The 23,832-nt window shown below is 48.7% G+C and overlaps 1 protein-coding gene across 4 annotated transcripts; it reads left to right on the forward strand.

The window, feature by feature from the left end:
- Positions 1-262: 262 nt before the first annotated feature.
- Positions 263-23,832, forward strand: LOC119109570 (sodium-coupled monocarboxylate transporter 1-like). 4 transcript variants are annotated; one of them, XM_037233246.1, is made up of 15 exons: positions 263-428; positions 895-1,188; positions 6,585-6,744; positions 7,826-7,891; positions 8,447-8,498; positions 8,732-8,799; positions 9,153-9,307; positions 12,096-12,236; positions 12,814-13,032; positions 16,349-16,476; positions 16,852-16,907; positions 17,329-17,415; positions 17,753-17,961; positions 22,838-23,057; positions 23,767-23,832. In XM_037233246.1, exons 2-15 carry the CDS (start codon positions 947-949, stop codon positions 23,812-23,814), a joined length of 1,851 nt encoding a protein of 616 aa, XP_037089141.1. In that variant the 5' UTR covers positions 263-428; positions 895-946; the 3' UTR covers positions 23,815-23,832. The 4 variants fall into 4 exon arrangements, with proteins under 4 accessions (XP_037089141.1, XP_037089142.1, XP_037089144.1 ...); XM_037233247.1 differs by having other exon boundaries at positions 947-1,188; XM_037233249.1 differs by having other exon boundaries at positions 266-389.

Raw genomic sequence — 23,832 nt, forward strand, 5'->3', positions numbered from 1 at the left:
TGGCACCCAGATAAGCCCATGCGCCCAGGCAGCATGGATGAATAACTCCGTCCGCCGACGCCTCGACGGGCGCTGTTATCTCCAAACCGAACGCTCTATTGCCGATCAGCCGTGCAGTGGCGCAGTGCGATGGCCTCGGTGCAGTTTAAATTTAGTTTTTGCTCTGCCGACGTGCTCGGCAACAAACGCCCGTCTGGCGCGGCGGCTGGCCGGCCGGGCTCCGCCGTGCCGCTGCATCAGTGCCGACCGCTCGCGGGTCCGAGAGGAGCCGCGGGGATCCGCGCCCAGCCGCGGGGCCGCCGGCAGACCTGGCGGGGTCTGGGCCGAGCCGGGCCTCGCTGAAGCAGTGAGCCGAACCGAGCGACTGCGTCGCCTGGGCCGTCCTTCAGGTCTGTCGAGATCGCGGAGATATCATCAGCGTGCCGCTGGTGAGCAGAATGCTCGTCTCCTGGACGTGCTATTGTTGTCGCTCGAACCCGTCGTAAATACGTTAGATAGCCAAAATTGTTATCAATTTTTTCCAGTCTAGTGAGTTCATTCGATCCTTATCGTGAGTAGGATGTTGGTGCGGTCGTGCTAGTTAAAAACGGGAAATTTCCGGCGCTGCTGTTACCCGAATTGGTGGTCGATTCGCCGTAACAGCACGTAAATGTGAGGTGATTCCCTAAGCTGAACATGGGCTTTGGTTTACACCGAGTTATTGAGTCTTAATGAAACGCACTGATGTGCACCAAGTGAAGCTAAGCTCAACGGGCCTCTGGACCGCTTGATTTTTTGCCCAATGTATGTGACGGATCCAAAATTGCTATGAAAGATAATTCTTGGTCAACTCGTCTGTCTACATATTAATCTTAAGTTTTCATATACATGTAGCGTCGCGGTCTCACCTCGCAGGGCAGGTGGTGGGCTTCCTATCCACCTCTGTTTCCTTCCCCGTACCAACAAGATGGCGTCGTCGATACCTGCCACGGCCGCGACGGTGGAGAGGCTTGGCATCAACGTGGACGAGCTGGTGCGGCGCTTCTCGGCGCTTGACTATGCCGTGTTCGGGCTGCTCCTCCTGCTCTCGCTGGGCATTGGTGTCTACTTTGGCGTCTGCAAGGGCCACGAGATGAAAGACAACACGGGTTACCTGCTGGGAGGTCGTCAGATGGGCACCGTGCCCGCCGCCATGTCCCTCATCGCCAGGTGAGAGCTCCTTGCCATTGCACCAAGTCCCGCAGTTAGTCGACGATGAGGGTAATAGGACCACAGCGCTCACCCACTATCCCATCGCCTGGGAAAGCTTTGGAGTCCATGGTTGGTAACGCCCGTCCTGCACTAGTCTTGATAATGTTCTTCCCCCGGGGTCCTGTGCTACTGTATTGGTCGTGCCACCCGGTCAGCCGACGGCACGGGATTTTTGTTTCCTTTTAATGACCTCATCGCCCCATAGTGGTAACAAATGTTGATTAACACTTCGACCAACTGAATGTCAAGCGTCGGCGTTGCTGTTTTGGTCACACTGATGACTAGATTATTCTTCAAAACAGACGGCCACAACAGATGATCAGTGGTATGTGAAGCACATTGCTCTAAAGATGTTGGGATGGTAGCTCCGTGTACTTGGCAGAACTATTCGCTCTGCTATTCTTACATAACATCTGACATTTGTCTTGTTCCAATGCCGTTTTCCCGAGAATGGGTTCCTAGTTCTTGGTTCCAGAAGCAGGAAGAACTCAGGTAGTAGTCTGAAATCAAGCCAAGGTAACCATGGAGAACCAGCTTTCATCCTGACAAGGCCAAAAGATCCCGCAGCACGCAAACTCTTGCCTGATAACAAGCTGGCAAACCGCCCCCCCCCCCCAAAAAAAAACAACAAAAAAACAATCCAGCCTGATACAAGGCTACATGGTGGTTTCAACCAGTGAAAGCCAAGATCGGCTCTAGAATACACCAAGGGATTCAACGAGACAAGATCTAGCCCGACATAATGCCGAGGAATCCAGGAAAAGCAATCTTCATTCTGGGATGATGTCAAAGGAACTAACAAGAACGAGAATTTGATCTGAAAGAGTTTTCTACCTTGCCTTTTCCAGGTCTAGCAAGGTGTTCCTCACAGAAGTTAATTAAAACTGGGTACATTCCTTCTCCCCGGTCCGTGCAGTGTTAAGTTTGTTTTGTGGTCTGACTTCATACGCCTTGGCGTTATCGATCGCCATGGTAATTTTATAATTCGGATCTGCCGTTCGTGAGATAAGCAAGAGAGGTGGGCTGGAATTTGCCCCCCCCCCCCCTCCCCTCCTTCCAGTCAATGGTTTGGCACCGAGAAGGCCGGTCAATGGCTGGTTATTTTTCGGAAAGATATGTCCATTTTCTGCCCAGCCCTGCCGAATGAGCTTTGGCGGAAATCTGTCACGGTTGAAGAATGGTACAAGGGTAAAGCGCTTTTGCGTAAATTTGGTTGTTTTCGGCTCTCAGGTTAGCTTGCATCCATGTTTTCAACGCACACGTTTTGCACTTGTGGCCTTACCTTTCTCCCATGGTGGATGGCATGGAGCAAGACCGGAAGACACGCACTCAGACGCACAAAATAAATCCATTGGGGGATCAAACGCACGATCCGAATGTACCATTGTCCTTTCAGCGTAGGGTGGTGCGTAATGCTTCAGAGTAATCACATTTCTAAAAAACCCACACTTGCGACTAGAATAGATTAAGAATTAGCCCAATGATTGAAGAAGCGTAGGGCATGGGATTGACAATACATCCAGCATCGCCCTGCCTCCTCAGCACATCCAACAATCGCTATCATGGATGTGGTGTTTTGACACACATGCGTCATGATACCACCGGCATTAGGGTACCAAACTGGCCTACGGGTTGTCGACTGCCTACGCCTTTTCTGTCGTATACGTTCACGAGTTTGCATGATTATACCGCAACCATTTATTTTCCTAAGTTAACAGGGCTAGTATTTAGCCGGCAAAACGAAAGGATGGCCAGCCCTCTCAAACTCCTTTGAGTGCTGGCGTTTAGGCCGGCGCCAGATTAGCTACTGGCCAGCTAAGAAAAGAACAGCTTGTACGCTTCGCAGCTGTTGGCGCGGTGCATATGGGTGGGCTGAACTCTCGCGTTGCTGTACTCGTGCCAGACTTCTAAATCGGGGTGTTGCAGTGGGCCGTGTAGTGGCCCGAGTGCGCCACACCAGAATGGTGCTCCACGCCGGACAGCTCGTAAATCCAGCCTCTCGGAACGGCACAGTATGGCGACAGGTCCAGAACACCGGCAGAGAAGTCCTCAGTTGCATAAAGCTTGTGCCCGTTGTGATCCGGCTGCAGCAAGAACCGCTTCAGGTGCACTACAGGGATGCGTGGGAACCTCTGAATCTTGAAGGCTTTGGATCACCTTTGACCCTTCTAGCACATGGAGCACGTCGGTTTTCCTTCTCCACCAAGCATCTCTTCCTTGGCAAAAAGGCCAAAGCAGTCCTGCAAGTGCACCTGGCCCGCTATCGATGGGGTCGGTAGGCTCAGGTCCCAGAAGGGGTCAAGCGTCAGGGACGCGTGGACGCAAACCGTGCGCCGCAGCGTGGACTTGAGCTGTCCGACAAACAGGTCAACAACACTCGAGTTCTTCAGCAGCAGGAAACGCTTGCAGGCCCCCAGCGGTTTCTGACTAGCACTAAGGCTGCCATCAAAGTGGGTGGGTTTGGGCTCGGGCTGGTTTCCAACACGGTTCACGTCCTCGCGCAAGCCCTCCATCAGGTATATGAGGAACTCTCGTGCGTCCTGCTGCTGATGACCGGTGAATCGGGCGGCAGGCTGCTGGAATTTGACCTTCAACGGGGAGATGGTCAGCGCCCGGTCGGTCACATCTGGGTTCTTCCATAGGTACCACACTAGCGTGACAAATGCTCTGATGAAAGCACGCTCCATGGCGGAGGTGGTCGTGTCGAGCTCTCCCAAGTACTCGTCTCGAAGGATGTAGTCATGCAGCGCACGGGTGTTGCTCAGACATTACACCCACGCGTTCACGAAGCTCGTATTGCCGATGTTCTGGAGTTCCGCAAGACCGAGCGGCCGTGTCGCGGCCGCACCCTACCGCCATCTTCGCCCAGGTCAATGACATCCGAGCAGCTCGGCCGGGAGGCGGCTGGGCCTGGGCAGGCGACCGGGCAGGGCTGCCCCGGTTCCGCTGCTCAGTGCGCGGCCGCTTGGCTTGTTGCTTGTTACTTTCCCTTTCCACTTCTTTCGCGTGTTCCCCACCTATGGTTGAATTGGTTTCGGAGATATTCAGAAGTGTCTCAAACACCCCTTTTCTAGCGAATGGAATAATGCCGCCATCACACCTTAAAGGTACTGGAACTATCAAAACACATTTCTAATTTTTGTGAGTCACTAAATGGGCAAAACATTCAGAACCCAACAAGCAGTTTTACGCCACAACGGACCTCGAACACCTGCAATCTTGCAATTGAAAGCCCACCTTTGAGGCTCGCCTCCCGTGGTAACGCTACGAACTCGTAGGCATAATTTGCCTGATTGTTGAAGTGACGTAATGGGGGGTTTGAGTTATTGCTGTCATTCAGTTCATTTATAAATTCAAAATGTGAGTGAACATTACTAGCATCTATTAATCACCTGCACTTGAAATCACCATGGCTTGGAGGCATTTGATGTCGGCGGAATTTAAGGCGGAATTTAATTTGATTCAAGGCGGAATGGTCACACTGTGGTAAAGCCATCGTGTTCATGTTGTGGCTTAAACTTAGCAGATGAACCCTTAAAGCAAACTTCTGCTTAAAGCAAGTGTAGTAAACCAGCCAGGGAAACCGCACGGTGGTGAATGTAAAAAAAATGAATTTATTAAGGTGTTGATTTGCCTTTGTCCCTTTTGGGGTGTTCCTACGGCCCTCAATTTGGTGGAAATATTTTAGGAAGTGGTACTACCCGGTGAACCTGACCGCTTTTCACCACCCTCTCGTGTTAAATCAACAGTGCCAAACAATATCTGGCTTTCGAAGTTCTAGTGACCCTGGCGTAAAACGCAAAATGGACGGTGTGTTTTCACTGGCCCGTTTACATCAACTTACCCTGGCACGTATCTTGTTTACGGGCCGTCATGCCCAGCGCTTTAGACCAATTCCTAGGAGGCCCAGGGATACGGGCTGCATGCCATGTGGTTGTCTGTGACCTCAAATTGCTACCTCAGACAGACACAAGAAAATCGCCACATAATCGTATGAATGCGTAGATTCTCCAATATGGCGGGCACACACAGCACGCACGCACGCATGCACGCACGTGGAAACAAGCACACACACACACACGCACACACACACACACACACACACACACACACACACACACACACACACACACACACACACACACACACACACACACACACATATATATATATATATATATATATATATATATGCATTCATATATAAACAAATGTACATATATATATATATATATATATATATATATATATATATATATATATATGTGTGTGTGTGTGTGTGCGTGTGTGTGTGTGCTATATATGTGTGTATAAATATATATACATATATATATATATATATATGTGTGTATAAATATATATATATATATATATATATATATATATATATATAAATCCGCTGCTTCGAACCGTATCCAGTGTGATAGGACATTTTTCGATGGTGTTGAAAGTCAGGCATGTGTATTTTCCGCATTGTGCAATTACTCTCACTTAAACGAAAAAGCAGACTTCGCAGAGCTCGCACAACTCATACAGCAGCTCGCAGAGCTCTGGCCTTTCCCCAAAGACCATTGTGGCAATGTGCTTGATTTCACAGGAAGGCTCGCTGTGCTCATGCATCACCTGTTGCGTTCCAGCTTCATGTCAGCCATCACGCTGACATGAAGCGTGACATATATATATATATATATATATATATATATATATATATATGTGTGTGTGTATAAATATATATATATATATATATATATATAAATCCGCTGTTTCGAACCGTAGCCAGTGTGATAGGACATTTTTCGATGGTGTTCAAAGTCAGGCGTGTGTATTTTCCGCATTGCGCAATTACTCTCACTTAAACGAAAAAGCAGACCTCACAGAGCTCGCACAACTCATACAGCAGCTCGCAGAGCTCTGGCCTTTCCCCAAAGACCATTGTGGCAATGTGCTTGATTTCACAGGAAGGCTCGCTGTGCTCATGCATCACCTGTTGCGTTCCAGCTTCATGTCAGCCATCACGCTGACATGAAGCGTGACATATATATATATATATATATATATATATATATATGTGTGTGTGTATAAATATATATATATATATATATATATATATAATCCGCTGCTTCGAACCGTATCCAGTGTGATAGGACATTTTTCGATGGTGTTGAAAGTCAGGCATGTGTATTTTCCGCATTGTGCAATTACTCTCACTTAAACGAAAAAGCAGACCTCACAGAGCTCGCACAACTCATACAGCAGCTCGCAGAGCTCTGGCCTTTCCCCAAAGACCATTGTGGCAATGTGCTTGATTTCACAGGAAGGCTCGCTGTGCTCATGCATCACCTGTTGCGTTCCAGCTTCATGTCAGCCATCACGCTGCTGGGCACGCCGGCCGAGGTGTACCAGTACGGCACCCAGTACTGGGTCATCGCCTTCTCCTATCTGATCGTGACGCCGGCTGCCGCCTACCTGTACATGCCTGTTTTCTTCGACCTCCAGCTGATCTCGGTCTACGAGGCGAGTCTGTGCGGGGTTGAGATATTCCGAGAGAAACGATGGTCGGTTAGTGAGTATGCGACCGTGGCATTCAGCGGTGTTTTAGTTGAGCGCCTGGAACAGTAACAACGAATTCATGGTCGCCTGGTCGCCTGGTCTACGAGGCGAGTCTGTGCGGGGTTGAAACGTTCCGAGAGAAACGATGATCGGCTAGATAGTATGTGACTAAGGCATTCAGTGGTGTGTTAATTGAACTCCTAGAACACTGACAACGAATTCATGGGCTCTGCCATCGTTGTTAGGCTCAACGCGTCGCCAGTGCACTTGAACGGGCTCCTATGCTTCAGTAAGATGCGTCGATAATGGGTGAACTTATGCATTCATGTAGCAAACGGGCTCATACTAACACACACCAGGCATGCGTACGACGACACTGTGTCCTAGCACTATGTCCGAATGTCCTTCTTTAGCAACGACGCCCATCAGAAGACAGACACGCATACGTGGTTTATCAGATACCTCTTTATGATGATAAAGAACAGGCACGAAGTCCAAACGGTGACTCGTTTAATCTCCTCGTCCGTTGCCGAACACTGCATCGAGTATTGTTGTATGTTACGGATGTATGTACCCTTTGAACCCGAAGCAGCATGATCTAGTGTTATAGCGGTTCATGACTCAAAAAGCTCAGTACCAGTTATCAACACACTATGATGTTTGATTCTACTCCAGCAAAATCAGTTCTATTCTTCCATTCATATCGTTTGATTGTGCTCCTTCTGACGAGCAATGAGCACAGCACGATTTGGCTTAATCCGGTCCCATCAGAGCCGCGCGTGACATGCGATATGCAAGCAGCACAGGCGGAAAGCACAGCAGCTGGCGAGCAGCCGCGCCAGACTCGCCGTCGATTATCCCAGTTTGTGGAAGTGGTACCCGACGGCGCGGCCTTCCAGCGGGCCCAGGGCTCAGAGCTGCTCAACACTGACTAAGCCCCGTGCTCGCTGTGGCCCGCCGCGCTGTTCAGGTGGCGGGGGGCACGGGGCTCGCCGTCGAATCGCCGCCACGCAGCGCCGCTAATGTCCGTCGTCCCCGTTCGCAGTATCTGGAGAGACGCTTCCACCGCAGGGTCCGCGTCACCGGCGCCTGTCTCTTCTGCATTCAGATGGTAACGGTCGGACGCCGCGGGCGCCGGACGCGCTGGCCCAGCGCTGCTCTCAGTGGCGCGTCGGCACACGGCGGAGTGTAAACATGTACCGTCTCGACCGGCCAGCCCGAGCCCGCGCTGGCGCACGCTCGTGAGCGAGCCCGGCAGACGCGTCGCTCGTCGACGCTGTTTTCACTGGACGGCTGGGTCGCGTGATGGTCATGCCGTACCGGTCAGATTTCGTGTCGGATGGTGGGCGTCGACCGCGCTCGACCGGTGGATTGCGGGTTTCGGCAGCAGACATCGTGACCCAAGGCAAAGGGTGCCGGTCGAGCGAGTCTCGTGCTGCTGACCGCACTGATTTCGCCTGCAAGGAGAAGGGAATTCGGCGGGGCGGATGCAAACACATGTGCTTCAAGTATTTTCCAAAGTTGCTGCTGTGTGGGCCCACACGAGCATACATGTACGTGATCACCGCGGTTGTAAATGAGAGCTTGACCAGGACTTCGCGCCCGGCTGAGGAGCGCGCCATGGCTACTCGGTCGTCTGACATCAGCGGTTGTTTTCTGTCTTCAGAGCATCTATATGGCCATCGTCGTATACGCACCATCTCTTGCACTGGCACAAGGTGAAGAAATGTTTCTCGGTCTTCCTAGCCAACGCTTCCTCATGTTGCGGTCTCACTATTATGCACCTGTGTGTCCTCGCTTCTCATGTGCATAATGTGCTATCTTGTCCGCATTGTGCATCATATCGTCAACCAAATGTACGCACGCTCTATTCTCTCCTTTATGTTCTCCGTTACCAGTAGCTAACGACAGAACAGCCGCAGATGTTTACTTCCTTGCGCTCTTTTCACAGTGACCGGTGTCAATGTCTACCTGTCCGTCTGTCTGATCTTCTTCGTTTGCATCTTCTACACAGCTCTGGTGAGGGCTGCCAGATAAGAGCTTTGGAGCATGGATGTAGCGACCAGTTTACAAGTAGTCGGGGTATTAATTGATGCAAAATATTGGCGCACCGGCAAAAGTTACCTTTGCTATCGCCATATCAATTTGTGTTGTCTATTGACAGGAAAATACGCTTTGTATCGACCGATTAATTCAGTTCGGCCAAAAATGCTGCGAAAATGCAACAAAATGATCATGCGCATATGCCTGTAACTTTCGTTCCGTGTATCTTGTGATATGCATCACAATACCGAAAAATTTGATGAAGTTTGAGGTAGTGGTGTGCGAAAAATCTTCATTCATTATCACGTTCGTCTTCTGCTGCCCTGCAGGGAGGCATCAAGGCTGTTCTTTGGACGGACACCATTCAGATGGCCATCATGTTCGCCTCGATGCTGGCCATCATCATCAAGGGATCATACGATGTTGGCGGATTCGATGTTGTCTGGGAGAGAGCTGTTGAAGGAAACCGCATCGAGTTCTTCAAGTGAGGTCACAGCGTACGAAGTAACTACGTTGCAGACATATTTCCTGGGCGTTTACACGTGTTGCGGGTGTTTGCATCCCCTCACGTGACTCCCGACTTACCAGCGCTCTCATCTGACCAAGGTGACCGTGAGGGCGCAGCTCTGGACCACAGAGTGGACCGGGCGACTCAGGACCTCACCGCGGAGGGCACAGCTCTGGCTGTCCTTTTCAGAGCTTACAGCTACGACAGCTAGATGTGCTGAAGAAAAACCCGATCAACATTCGGTCGGATCAACCTCTCTGTCCAACGCGGCCGTCTTCTCCTGAATAATCTGTTCATTGAGATGCACCGCCTAAAAAGGGTGGCCTAAAACCGTGACAGATAAAACCGACATGTGCTAAATTAATTGCAACGTTTTTGTCCCACCATTGACCCTCGCCCATTTTCCCATCACCAGTCTGAGGTGGCGGCGATGCGGCGCACTTTTTATTGCTTTAGTAGCACATTTGCATAAAAGCAATTTTGCGTCTCTCCGACTTATGAGAGGCACCCGTAGCGGCGCCAAGCCCTGCATCAGATAAGTGATCCCGTGGCTTTTTCAACTGCTCTCTGGCATACACGACGAAGCGACGAACCAATCAGACCCACGCCGTCACGTTATAATTAGGCAGCTTGACATGCCAGGTTGTCTACATCAGCCGCGCAGAGCACAGCATGCTGATTGAAACGCTGCCCTACGCGCGCAAGCAGACGTGCAAATAATTGTCGCGGCATGTTCAGGCGATGAGAAGTCTCCGACACACTGAGCTCATCATAGCTGACCAAGCTTCAGACCAAGGACGCCCAGGGTATCAGGCAAAGCATGTGCTCACCGAGACCACGCCAAGAGCCAAGGTCATTTGAGAGCTCCTTTTGAATGCGTATTGGCGCGCGCCTGCATGTGGCAGATATGCATGGCTGTGCCCCGGAGGCCGAGTACATGCTACTAATGCACATGGAGCGGCTTGTACGGCCCGGCAAGCGGACAGCCGGGCACGTCTTTATTCAGTGACGCGAGACGTCGTCCCTGGCCCAGAATGGGTCGCTCCCCGGCCGCGAGGTGATAACGATGGAAGCGCGATATAGCGGGATTGCAGACGGATTTCTCGTGAAAGTTTCACATCAACCTGCGCTGATGCATTGATAAATTGAACGGTTTACCTAGCCGCCTTATTAGGACGCTTCTATGTCCTCAGCCCCTGGAAAAGATCAGCGCGGTTTTATTGCATACAGTTATGCAAAACCGCCCGACAAACTCGGTGGGCCCTGTGCTCACCAGACGTAAGACTGGACACGACAAATAGATATCAGGTCCCCTCAGATTGTATCACAATGTTCATGAGTGAACCTTGGGTTCAGAATAACTTCCACCAAAATGGTATCTGGACCGCGCCAGATCCTTCCGTATGCGCGTCAGTTAGGATGGACCCAGGGCATGCTCGGCAAAATGCAACGGAAGACTGCATTTCGGGACGCCTTTCACTAAACTTAGAAATGAAATCGGGATTCAAGGACGTGTCGGTATCTTGGAATGGTAACTGCAATCCATTTTGGCCGATCAGGACTCATTCGTCCCCGGGTACGTTGCAAACTTGCCAAGAATCAGGTGTGCATGACAACAACCAGAGCCATTCGCGGAGCTCTGAAACCCGACTGAGGGGCCTGGTTTTTAGACACAGAGCTTGATGCAATGCACTGGTGATGTGTGGGATGCATGGAATGTATTAAATTATGTAAACGACATCAGAGGCTTGACTTCAGGACAGACATGTGGCAAAGGTGTTACAACTCTGGTAGCTTCTTGCTGTATGAAGGTTTGCGTTTGGAACTGAAAAGGCTGAGCGCAACGACATTTTATGCAGATCGGCTTACTAAGATATATTCTGTGCGCTCCCTCCGACGACATAGTCCGGAACGAACACGTTACCACACAAAAAACGCGATGACTCAGACAGATTACGCCGAAATGATGGACCGTACTTCTGACTGCAGTGTGCCGCCCTGCCGAACTTAGAAGATATTTGAGCCTCAAGTCAGTGCGGATTCATGATCCGAAACAATCCCAAGACCAAGGATGAAGCTTAGCATTGAACCTCGTGCATTGTAGCATCCAGGGCTCAGGATCCAGGCGCCGAGGTCCGTTTCTGGGATCCAGCACCCATTCGGTATCCACTCGCCGCCTGTCATGTACCCTCCGTCGGGCGCATATTGCCGCACGACTACACGGCTCTACAAAACCTCGGCTAGCGCCCTGATGCAGGCTTCTGCCATCACGTCCAGGCAGCTATGTGGCTGCTTTAGTCGTCCGGTTTCAATTGCCTCCGTTATTTTCAATGATGTCCCATCATAGCAGGTCGCACGTCCACCGAGGCTGACAAAGGCCCTGTAAGTGGGTAAGTGGCTTCAGGGCTTCCGCTGGTTGTCTGGGTGGCTATCAATGCACCGAGCAGATGTCCACAGCTTCCGGATGGATGGTGTTAGAGCTACTGCGTCACCAACGGCGCTTGATGGCAGGGAAGAACTCTGAGCTCTCATCCGACTTCCGACAACGCCCCGGGAAAAGGGGAGGAGGGGGATGGAAGGGTCCCGAGTCGTCAGGTTTCCTGACTGTAACTGAGTTCCACGATTTGGATAAGATTTGTCATGCGGATTACGGGTGTCCTGTTGGGCTGATGTGTGACACCGTGAATGTTTTAATCGCCTGCGAGTATCACAGCATAAGCATCAGCAGGACCGCGGTGACCCGAATGTTGTGACTATGCCGCAGCTTCAACACCAGTCCAGGAGTGCGGCACACAGTCTGGACTCTGGTGGTGGGCGGCTACTTCACCTGGATCACCATCTACGGCGTGAACCAGGCGCAGGTCCAACGCTACCTCTGCGTGCCCACTAAGCGGCGCGCCGCCAAGTGAGGAGGCGTCATTGGCAGAGAACAGCTGGACTGCATAGGGCGATGTCACCCGTACTAATGAGGCAACGGGCGGTCACCATCAGCGTGTCACTTTGGTGCTAACTTTTTGATGGCCCCTCTGCCACTTGTGTTTCTGCACCCCTACACGCGCAGTTTTCATTTGTTCGTTTGTCCTTGCCATTCTTGTGATGGTGTCGCTTGCGGTAACAAGGACACCGTAGCATTGTTGACGGTGCTTGATTTTACACTTTACACCATGCAGTTATGTTGAATCCGTCTTCAACAGGAGGTGGGGGGGGGGGGGGGGGGGGGGGAGGCACGTTTATAGAAACAGACTCAAAGATTTGTGACTAAAAACTACCTGAGCCAAAACTTTTCGCTGTGAAGGGATGTTGAATGATGGCTGTTACCTTACTCCAGATGGCGTAACAGGTTTTTATTGGCATTTAATAAGTATATAAACAAAACAGTTCCACAAGCCCAAAGCTTTTCGAGAACAACCAAATCACCAAGCGACCCCGACGAAGTGGTCCTGTTCCTGCCGCCATCTACCCCACTCACCCCGTGTCGGCAGCGCCATCTGGTTGAATCTGGTAGGCCTGTTGTTCCTGCTGACCGTGTGTAGCTACGCTGGTCTGGTCATCTACGCCCGCTACCGGCTGTGCGACCCGCTGAGCTCAGGGAGCGTGAGCACGGCCGACCAGCTGTTCCCGCTGTTTGTGATGGATACGCTGGGCGAGACGCCGGGAGTGCCAGGGCTCTTTGTGGCCGGGATCTTCAGTGGTGCTCTCAGGTGAGGGGAGATGGGGACGGTGCCAGCGGTGCTCTCGGGTGAGGGAGATGGTGCCGGTGCCGGTGGTGCTCTCGGGTGAGGGGAGATGTAGATGGTACCAGTGGTGCTCTCGGATGAGGAGAGACAGGGATGGTGGTGCTCTCAGGCTAGAGTGGTGGGCGCGGTGCTCTCGGGTAAGAATATCTGGACGGTGGTGCTGTCGGGTGAGAATATCTGGACGGTGGTCCTCTCAGGTGAAAAGACATGGACAGTGTTGCTCTTAGGTGTGGATAAATAGTCGAAGGCGCTCTCAGGCGGGGAGCTGGGTAGTGGTGCTGTCAGGCGGTGAGAATGGTTGGTGTATGCTAACATGTCGACAACAAGACCATTTTGTTCTGGCGAACAGGTTTACTGCCAGGTGGGAGCTGTAGATGATGTTATATCCTAACGGTGTTGTGTTTTCTTCCTGGCTGTAAATTTGTGGTATCCCCGTAATGACCACAGCACAGATGGATGGGTGCCGCACTGTTTTTGGCTTCAGTGCAAGCCAGAAGTCCTGGTACCGGCGATGCTCAGGCATCACCGATATCACAAAAGTGCTACCTTTACTGAAAGCACCTGCATGGTGCAGGCGCATTTGTAATCAATATATATAATATTATATATATATATATATGATGTACAAAAACTTGGTGTATATAACATATATATATATATGTATATATATATATATATATGTATATATATGTATATATATTATATATATATATATATATATATATATATACACATATAAATATATATATATATATATATATATATATACCAAACTATGTATATACACCATAAGGTATGTATGAGTGTCATGTATGTGTTCATTTACTAAACATATAACCCTTAACCATTCACCAGCTTGTCGAAATGCAAAACGTCTTAATGGCCTTCCGTGCCCCTATCTTCCCGTGTCCTACAGCTTGTCGTCAAGCAATGAGTTTAAAGATGTCAAGCAATCTATCCAGCCGAAGGGTCTGCTAACCTCTTTAGATGTTGAAAATCTCTTTTTACAAACGTGCTCATTGAAAGAGCCATATTTATCGTCCTCGACCGCGTGTACAATCATCCCGAAATTCCCGCTCTTAAAATCTCAAGGCGCCTTTTTGAACAAGTACTAGAAGCCTGTACGCTGGAAGTTTCTTTTCGTGGGCCTAGTGGACGAATGTATTGCCAAACTGAGGGTGTTGCGATGGGCTTTCCTCCTGGACATTTATTTGCCAAGTTTTTATGGGACATATAGAAGTCGACTCACTACCAAATGGCAACATAAGGCCGCACATTTGCTGACGCTATGTATAAGATACCTTTGCGGAGGTTATGGGCACTGACTAACTACAACGTCTCAAAAATGTCTTGGGAGAGAAATCTGATTTAAACTTCACAGCAAATTACGTGTGCAAAATATAATACCCTTTCTTGATGTCAACGTTGACGAACAAAGACAGCGATATAAAACAACTGTACACCGGAAGCAGACTAACAACGGACGGTGCGTAAATGCTGACATTGAATGTCCTCGACGCTACAAAACTAGTTTCATAAGGTCATTCCTTAGACATGTATTTAACCATTGCTCTGATTGGACAGTGTTACATTTGGAGTCGGTGCGAATCACCCAGTTCTTGGAAAAAACCGTTGTTTTTTTCAAATTCCGATGTTGGAAACGCATCACAGTGACAAATAACAAGGCACTTTAACAAGAAACTAAGACAAATAGACAAGACAGACAATCAACTGTCCAACTGTATTATCAAAATCAAATGACATCTGCCATTTGCCACATCTGCCACAAGAAGAAAAAGCTCTACAGGAAATGATCTCTCAACATGTGAAAGGCAAGAACGACCTCAAAATAGACATTGCCATTTATTATCGCATTATAAAAGGGTCTAACTTTCTTATGAGAAACATCCGGGACAAACCTGACAAACTTAAGTGTATCAATGTAGTGTATCAATTGAAATGTCATCTTGAAGGCTGCAAATTTCGCTCCATACACTACGCTAGCGTAACCACGACACTCTCACGACGCCTGGCAATGCACTTACGTGACGGGGCATCTCTGGAGCACATGTGACTCGAACATGACAGAACATTGACACAACAACAACGGATGTACAACGCTGACATTCTTCAGGCGTGCATTGACAGAAGTCGTCTTCAAATGTGGGAAAGCATGTTTGTTAACGAACTCTCTCCAGCCCCAAACAAGCTAACTCATATACAACCCTTAAGTTCTTAGATGGCGAGCGATACATACTTACGATGTATTTGTGGCTAGGTGTCTTTGTAGTGTTTCTTTATTCGTGCATTGTATATGCATCAAAGTAACAATAAGATCTTGCCTTATTTCAATTTGGTATTCCTTCACATGTCTCCTCGGGACTAAAAATTTTCTCCAGGTAGTGACGCACAATTTACATCCTTAAAAGTCTAAAGCTGTTTTCTTGTGCCATTTATATCTATCGGACGATGAACTAAGATCTCAAAACGTAAGGATGTACACATTGACGAATATAAGAGTGATTTTGTGCGAACTATCTTTGATCCTAACGACATCGCTAAGTCAAAAGCCCGGAAGCTGAATAGATACATAAAAAAGCTCGTCACTGCTGAGTCAAAGGCGTTTTTAATCAGACATGCATAAAGAAGATGTTCTGCCAAAATATACCGATATATATATATATATATATATATATATATATATATATATATATATATATATATATATATATATATATATATATATATATATATATTAGTGTCTTTCGGCAGACACCAGCGTGCACTAATGGAGCAGGATGGTTACGGCCATTTATACATGTTGTTATATGTAACTATCTGATGCCAGGAGCATTTGGCTTGCTTCTTTCTGCCCATTACCTTCGCCGCACGTTCCAAGGGTGATCTGCCTGCCAAACGACGTTCCCCCAGTTGGCTGGGACCTGCCATGTCGTCGCATCTACTGAAATATTGGAATTTTTCGCATAATGACATGATTAGATTTCTTCTCACCATTCCATATTCTACGTCAGCTGTAGACTTCCAGGAAATGCCTATCATTACAACTTCAAAATTCTTACGTGGCTCACGTGGGCCAAAAACCCGAGCAACACGCTGGCAGCTGAGAAGTGAGAGGTACTGACGTCCAGCTTAACAGACCGCTAGGAAATCGCCATGCAATGTGCTACCTATTTCTTGAATCCCTTTTACGACTGTCCGCTGGCTTGCGACTCGGCACGACCCAGTGTCGTCTGCGCACGTGACCTGAAGTTTCTGTCAGCACCGTGAGCTCCGGGATCAATTCGCTAGCGGCCATCACCATGGAGGACTTCATCATGCCCAGCGTCAGCAGGCCGCTGACGGCTCAGATGCAGACCATCATCTCTCGCGCCCTGGCCGTCGCCTTCGGTGGGTTTGTCTTGTTCGGCATCACTCTTGTGTGTGAAACAGATGCTGCGCTCCAATCCCTGCCGTGTTCGTAGCGTTGGCTCGATTTCAAGCGTCGTGGCGTTTATTTGGGTCGTATGTGGTGCAATGAAGGTGTCATGCACATTACGTACCATTATATTATTAGCATCCAAACATTGGTGATTGAATCGGGTGAAAATAAGGCGGCATAACTTTATTATACAGAGCTGCTGTTCTAGCAATTAGTGCTGGCTTTCAACTACTTCTTCCCAATTACTCGTGCCTCAGAGCAATGATAGGACTTCCCTTCCTGTTGTGCCATGCGCTATCGCCTTGTCATCTTGCCACGTTTTATTCCTCTCCTTTTGACCGCAGGTGTGTTGGGATTTCTACTGGTGTTTATTGCTGAACAGCTTGGAGACATCTTACAGGTAATGACAAGAACCGACGAATCGAGCGGAAACGAATGGAGATAGTGGGGCGTGCAACATGCAACGTAAGCATTTGTGGATTCATACAAAGTTCTTAAATTACATATAAAATGTAAAGTAATAGCGACAAAGATGACATCAAATTCCAAACCGGTAATCCTACACATGTTGGCTGCAACGTAATCGTATGTGACTAATCGACTGTGAATCAAATTCAAGTGATAACTATCGTTCACTATTTGCCCGCTCCGGATTTCTGCTGACAGCATGTTAGGCTGGATTTATTCTTAACATCAGGGCAGGCTGAGCTATCACTAGGCCAGGTTATGTTGAGACTTCGATAGAGGTTATGTTCGGCCCGAAACTGCTAACCTCAGTCAGGCACCTGCTGACCTACGGCGCGTGTGTGCGCCTGTTTCAGGCGGCTCTCAGCATATACGGCATGGTTGGGGGACCGGTTCTCGGAGTGTTCACTCTGGGATTGTTCTTCCCTTGGGCCAACCACATTGTGAGTGATCCTTTTGGTTGTAGCACCTTATTGTGCAACGCATACATACCTCGGTCGTCATTGCCTGCATCATTTCCGACAACTGTTCAAATGATTTTCCATGATCCAAATGTATCCCTGTATTCAAATCAGAGGGATGTTCGGCAATTTATGAAATCGCTGCGCTGCATACAAATCGAGTGTGCCCGCTTGACGTCATTTAGCTTCAACTCCTGCCGCTATAGGGCGTACGTGACACGAGTGTCGGCGCTGGCAGCGGAAGGCTCTGCCCTCTAGCCTGACCTGTCCGCATCAGCAGTGCGCATACCCGCACTCAGCCCGCCTGACGCCGCCGCAGGGCGCCATGTCGGGCATTTTCTCTGCCTTGCTCGTCATCTTCTGGATCGGAATCGGAGTGCAGGTGGAGAAGGCGAAGGGCCACATCCACATCCCGAAGCTGGAGACCTCGGTGGCGGGCTGTCCACGCTACAACGTCTCGTACGTCGACCTGTCCCCGTCAGCAGCTCCTCCGACCCTCAACAGCAGTCTCCTCGACACGCCAGAACGGTGAGAGCGCCCTGTGGCCGAGCTTACCACTATGGCTGACTGGAACCTGGCGATGACAGTTCCTCGTGACGCTCAGTGACAATGGCACCGATGGATTAAAAGGTAAGTTGTCGTCTGGGTGAAAACGCACGACTCAGCGACAGTCGGTATCGTCAGCGGGAGTCCAGCTCGTCGCCCAGAATAGCAGAGATAAAAACTTACGCCCGTCTTCTACAAAACACAAATGACTTGATCTATCTCTTTAACCTTCACGCTGACAAGCCGTTGCTCATAACGCAGACCGATAGATGGGGGGGGGGGGGGGAGGGGGCAAGTGCGACCCCCACTCCTGCTTTACTCAAACTATGACGATTGAAATAAGCGGATATACCAGTGGATTGGTCTCCACGAGATCTCGCGATTATTGCTAGCTTTCTTGTTTGGTCTAATAATTGACCCATCATGGCGGGTCAAAGATCGAATTTTCCAGAAACTCGTACTCTTCAGCTTACATCATGCTAACTAGAACCAGAAAAGCTAGGAACATGTTTCAGGCGTTAAAACACGGGCAATAAATGCTCCATCGGTTACCGAAAAGTTGGACGCGATCGCAAAAGATGTCAGTCAGGTATCCTCAAAAACATTATTGGAGGATCCCCTCGTCATGGCGAGCGTGATTTGTGGCCAGACTAAGGAAGCCAAGTATCAAAAGTGCAGCTTGATGACTTAAATGTTCAAGTGCATTCCACCCGCCGTAACATTTTTGGGGAATCAAACTGTATTTCTTTTCTGTCATATGATAATGTCCCAAAAGCAGAATGTTTTCAGGGATTTCCTAACATGTATATCACTGGAAAAGTGATTGCGGCAGACCACCCCTGCCTCATATATTTAATACCACCATATGTTGATCTTAAATGCTCTAGGTAGCCATATTGTACCAAAAATTCCCAAAGGACGCATTACTTGTATGAATCAAGACACCATGTAATCACACATATATGGCTTGCTTTCCATCAAACACGAACTCAATCTACCTCATGTAAATCACTTTTAAGCAGTTAGAACAAATACTACCAGCTGTTGCAAATATGTCAGCAAAGTCTTAGGCCTGAAGTCATCCAGCATCTTGCACCAAAGAAGGATCCACCTATTCCTAATTCAGGGCCCTGCTTTGCCTGCGATGCACCAACACAGGACCTGTCATACAACTTAGACCACTTGGAACCATCCACAAAATTATCTAAACTTAGAACACAAAATGCTCCTAAAATGGACGTTTTTTGGTCATTGTTCGGAGGCATTTTTCAAAACACGTTTTCAAATATGCATATTTTGATACATCAGGCGTATGTTAGACGGCGCTGTGATTTGCACAACGATGATGATAACGTCTGTACACACTTTTTTGTTAATGTAAGATGTATCTACGTTTATTTTAATCAATTATGCATTCATTAGAATGCTCCAAAACCAATAAACAAAACCGATTCATAAGCTCGGCTTCTTGTCACAAACTGTCTCCCCACACGGCAGTGCTAAAAACGGTCTAAGCCACTGAAACATAATCTTCTTTCAGCGCTGTAATGCGCGCAACTTCATCGCAATCGACGTTTCGTTAGAGTATGTCAAATCGAACTTTGAACAATGGGAGCGTTTGAGTCTCCTTTCATGAATGACTGGTATTCATACCAGTTTCCCACGCTCGTGGGCAACTGGACGCATTTTTCAACCTCGCAGTCTAGCATCCAATCACCGGCTCCACATTCTCCCACAGCCGGGTTCCTTGCTGAAGTACATCTTTGATCGGGCCAGTATCAGAGAAAACACTGTGGGTACAATCACAGCAAAACAAGGACCCCGCGCCTCCACCACGTCTTAGCTCCCAGTTCAATTCTGGAACCTTGGACTAAAACGTACCATATAGTTGCTGTGCAGAAAAGTCCTGATCCAGGCGAATGCCCTCGACAACAGACAGTTCAGAGGGAAAGAGTGATTGATGGCCGGCTCATACGATCGACGACGTGGTAGTTAAGCTTGACCACAATCGAACTGAGCTGAGCAGCTTGTTGTGCAGTCCTTTCTGTTTGCATATCAGGCGGGTGGGTGGTAGCCATACATGGCCATCTGGCATTAACACGCGCTCGGGCGGCCTGTCGGATACCTTTTGCTCGAGTTGGGGGAGGGTCAGTTTGGCCCCCTGAGACCTCAGGAACTAAGGAAGCCAGAGACACCAAATTCACAGGATGTGTTGGCCTGTACGTAAACTTACTTAAGTCAAAGTTTGAGGTTCCTACTTTATGACTTTCGGGCAAAAAAGGTCAAGCAATTCAAACCCCAGATCGATCTCCAAACCACCCCCAGAACCCAGATATCTGTTCGAAGCAAAAGATCAAGTGCTCATTTAAGGTCGGTGACCTCGTTTGACCTTCCGAAGGTCATGGTGACCAAGATCATACAGGACTTCTGAGTTTTGCATTTGAATAAGCGACACATATTTCGCTAGGTAATATGTTCCCAAAACCGAAGTGTTGACCTGAGCCATTTTAGGTCAGTGACCTATTTTGACTTCTGAAAAGTTCGTAGAAACTGTATAATGCCGTCACTGTTATCAATAAATTCGAAATAAGCACCAAAAACTGCCTCATACAACAAGCCCTGGGTAATAAAACAGATTGGTTTCGACCTTGGTCTGACCATCATACCTGACCAAAGATCAATGCAATTGGTTCATCCAAGTGTTGTGTTGCCTGAGAAAGTATTTCAGAGATGTATGGCTTGGTCTAACACTCCACTGTTGCACCAGATGAATGATTCCGTAGAAACTGACTTCGCTTAATCTATAGCCTGACTTTGACCTGCCGTAGAACAGCGACCTTACAAGGTACATTGAGATTTTTGACATCAAACGAACCATCATTCAATATCTACATCTGTGCAAAATTCGGCGCGGCGTTGACGCGCCGTTCAGGAACAATTCCGGAAAAACGTTTGGGGTGGTCCATTTGACCCCTCCAACCGAGCGCGTGTTAACTCGGCGAGATGTATCAAATAAAAACGAACAAATCAGTGGCAGCATTGAATTTTTTGCGGGGCTTACCCTTCTTCCACCATTAAGTAGGGTCCTCTCAACTAGCTGGACAAAGTCCCGGGATCATCACCCACGCTAAGCCACGCCACGCCACGCTTGTTGCGAGAATCCTGCCACCACCACCCGATCCCGATCGTGCGATACCCGGTGAACGGTACAATTTTACGGCGGAACCTTGACGCTTGGCACTGCCCGCGCCACCCTTAGAATAGGAACCTCTGACGTCACCTGACCTTTCCCGCACCTGCTTTAACTGGCCGAGTTCATGCCAGCCAGGACCGAATGATCAGCGTATATATATAATCGAATTCTCCCCGCAACTAGCACATACATCTGAAAGGAGGTGCACTAACGAACAGAGCTATTAGGACAAAATATGTAAGGAAAAGAAAAGGAAATATCAGTTGTTATCTTTGGGGGCAAACTCCAGCATTTGAGGAAAAACATTGGCACCCCGGAATAATAAGATGGCACATTTAGAATCAAGAACATCAAAGCAGAACAAAAACATACCGTCATTTTCATGTGATAATTACGTCTAACTTCCATTTGAGAAGGACGATTAGACCACCACACTCACGTGATTTTATTTGTATGCGCCGGACGCCTTTTTGCTGAGATGCAACGCCTTGGACAGAAGCATGTGCCCTAAAGGATAGCATGGAAAGCATCACTAACGTACTTAGGAGGTTAAGATGTGAGCTGCACCTGAATATTGGGATCAAGTCAACTAAATGCATGACTTTCCGTGCCAGCGTAGGATTTCAATGCTACGGGGCTATTACCATAAAAATTTATGAGTTCAAATGCCTCAGCGGGGTGGTCTAATGCTCTTTCTTACATGAAAGTCAGATATAATTCTGAACTTTAACTTGAAAATATGATTTAGCTATGTCCTTTGTTCACTCCAAACATGCCGCTTTATCATTCCGGTGGTGCCAGTTTTTCCCAATTTCTGAAGATTTCCCGCGAGATAACATACATTTTTCTTCCTTCTATTTCTTCTTTTGTCCCAGAAGCTGGGATGGTTAGAACGCCTGCATTCAGGTTCACCTACTGGCGGTGGGGAGGATTCGATTCGCTTTATGCGTTCATTATTTGACCCTGGCTGGTACGGACTGCGGCCGCTAGCAGCAGGTGCGGGGAAGGTCATGTGACGTCAGAGGGTCATTCTTCGGGGTCGGACGGGCAGTGCCAAGCGTTGTGACATGTCAAGCTTTCGCCGAAGAATGGTACTATTGAGTTCCACTATCAAATGATGGTGTCAGAGCTCACGCAGCAAGCAGCACTGATACTGGCGGTGATTCCAGTAATATGTTCAGTGGAAAGTTGAGTCCTATCGTTCGAATATACAAAGTTAAATGTGACCGATTTCAAGGTTGCATTTAGCATAGCTTCCAGAATTAGGACCAGATCGACATGGATGCATGGAACTCACTTGCCTCACATGCGGACGGAACCGATCTCACAGCAACCTCTTCCGTACATTTCAACTCCGGTAGTCGAACGAATGGGCCATCCATCAATAACTCAATCCCTGATCTAGCTGCTACCGAGTGCTCTCACCTGGAACAGGACTGTTCCGCCCAACAGCTTCGTGCTGCGCTAGTCTAAGCTGGCTTGACCGACCTGTGAGAAATAAGGCGCTGTGGAGCGCGGAGGGACTATTTTTGCTGTGATGGTGCGTGTGGCCTATGCTCACCGACTACCATCCGCCGAGAAAGCGCGGCACGCGTGCTATCTCCCCGTCTACTCCACTAGAAGACACCCTGGGGTGTAATACCTGACCTCGCACCCGCCCTGCAGGGAGGACGCCCTGGGCATCTACTACCTGAGCTACATGTACTACTCGGCGGTGACGTGTTCGGTGGTGGTGGTGGTGGGCCTGCTGGTCAGCTGGGTGACGGGACCTCGGGACCCGCGCCGGCTGGACCCCCGGCTCGTCGTGCCGCTCGGAGACACGCTGTTTCGCTGGCTGCCCGCCAGGGCGCGGCGCTTCCTCAACTTCCACGTCGGCGAAGAACATGTGAGCCCGCTGTTGGATAACAACCGCGTCAGTGAGATTTGGTCGTGAGACGGCTCGGCGGTCAAACCCGAATCATCCCAATCAATCAAAATATAACTGATGTTCAGCAAAATCAATTAGCCTAACGCACACTTATGTTGCAAATGCACGATAAAAACGGCTGTGCATTTTTTTAATTCTTAACGCTGACAAACTATGTCATTTAATGTAATTCAGACACAAAGAAGTGTTCTCGGTGCGTCCTTGGCTGGTTGTAATTTTCGCATACCTCACCGATTTTTACAGCCACTTTCCTGAATTTCTTAATGTTTTCGACGACGCGTTCGATACTCAGGGTCATTAAGCGTGCATATATCCATGCTGATCTCCGCGGAGACAATGAAACATTGGGTCGAGAGACAGGCTCAAACCTCACACATTACGAACGCTCTCCAAGCTGAGCTGCACCGTCTCCTATCTGAATGACATGATCTCCAGAAACACTGCCGAAAGGTCGCTGACCTGATATGGCTTCTCAGTGGATGTGAGTTTCTAAGATATCTGAACCCGGCCTGGCTCATGCTTTAGAGCTATTTTCTGAATCATACTGCGCATGCAAGGCTCTAAATGTCGTATGGACAGGGTCATAAACGCCTCGAGAATGGTCTTCCTGTATAGAAGCACATGATCGGAATTTGTGTGATTTTCATGCGTTTTTTTCTCATTCCAGCAAAAGGAAGAGAAGGAGATGGAAGTGGCGCACGCCTCAATAGAATAATCGTCGCTCAACTGAAAA

Source organism: Pollicipes pollicipes, unplaced genomic scaffold (genome assembly GCF_011947565.3).
Source record: "Pollicipes pollicipes isolate AB1234 unplaced genomic scaffold, Ppol_2.1 Scaffold_7231;HRSCAF=8579_pilon_pilon_pilon, whole genome shotgun sequence".
In the NCBI taxonomy this organism is placed as follows: domain Eukaryota; kingdom Metazoa; phylum Arthropoda; class Thecostraca; order Pollicipedomorpha; family Pollicipedidae; genus Pollicipes; species Pollicipes pollicipes.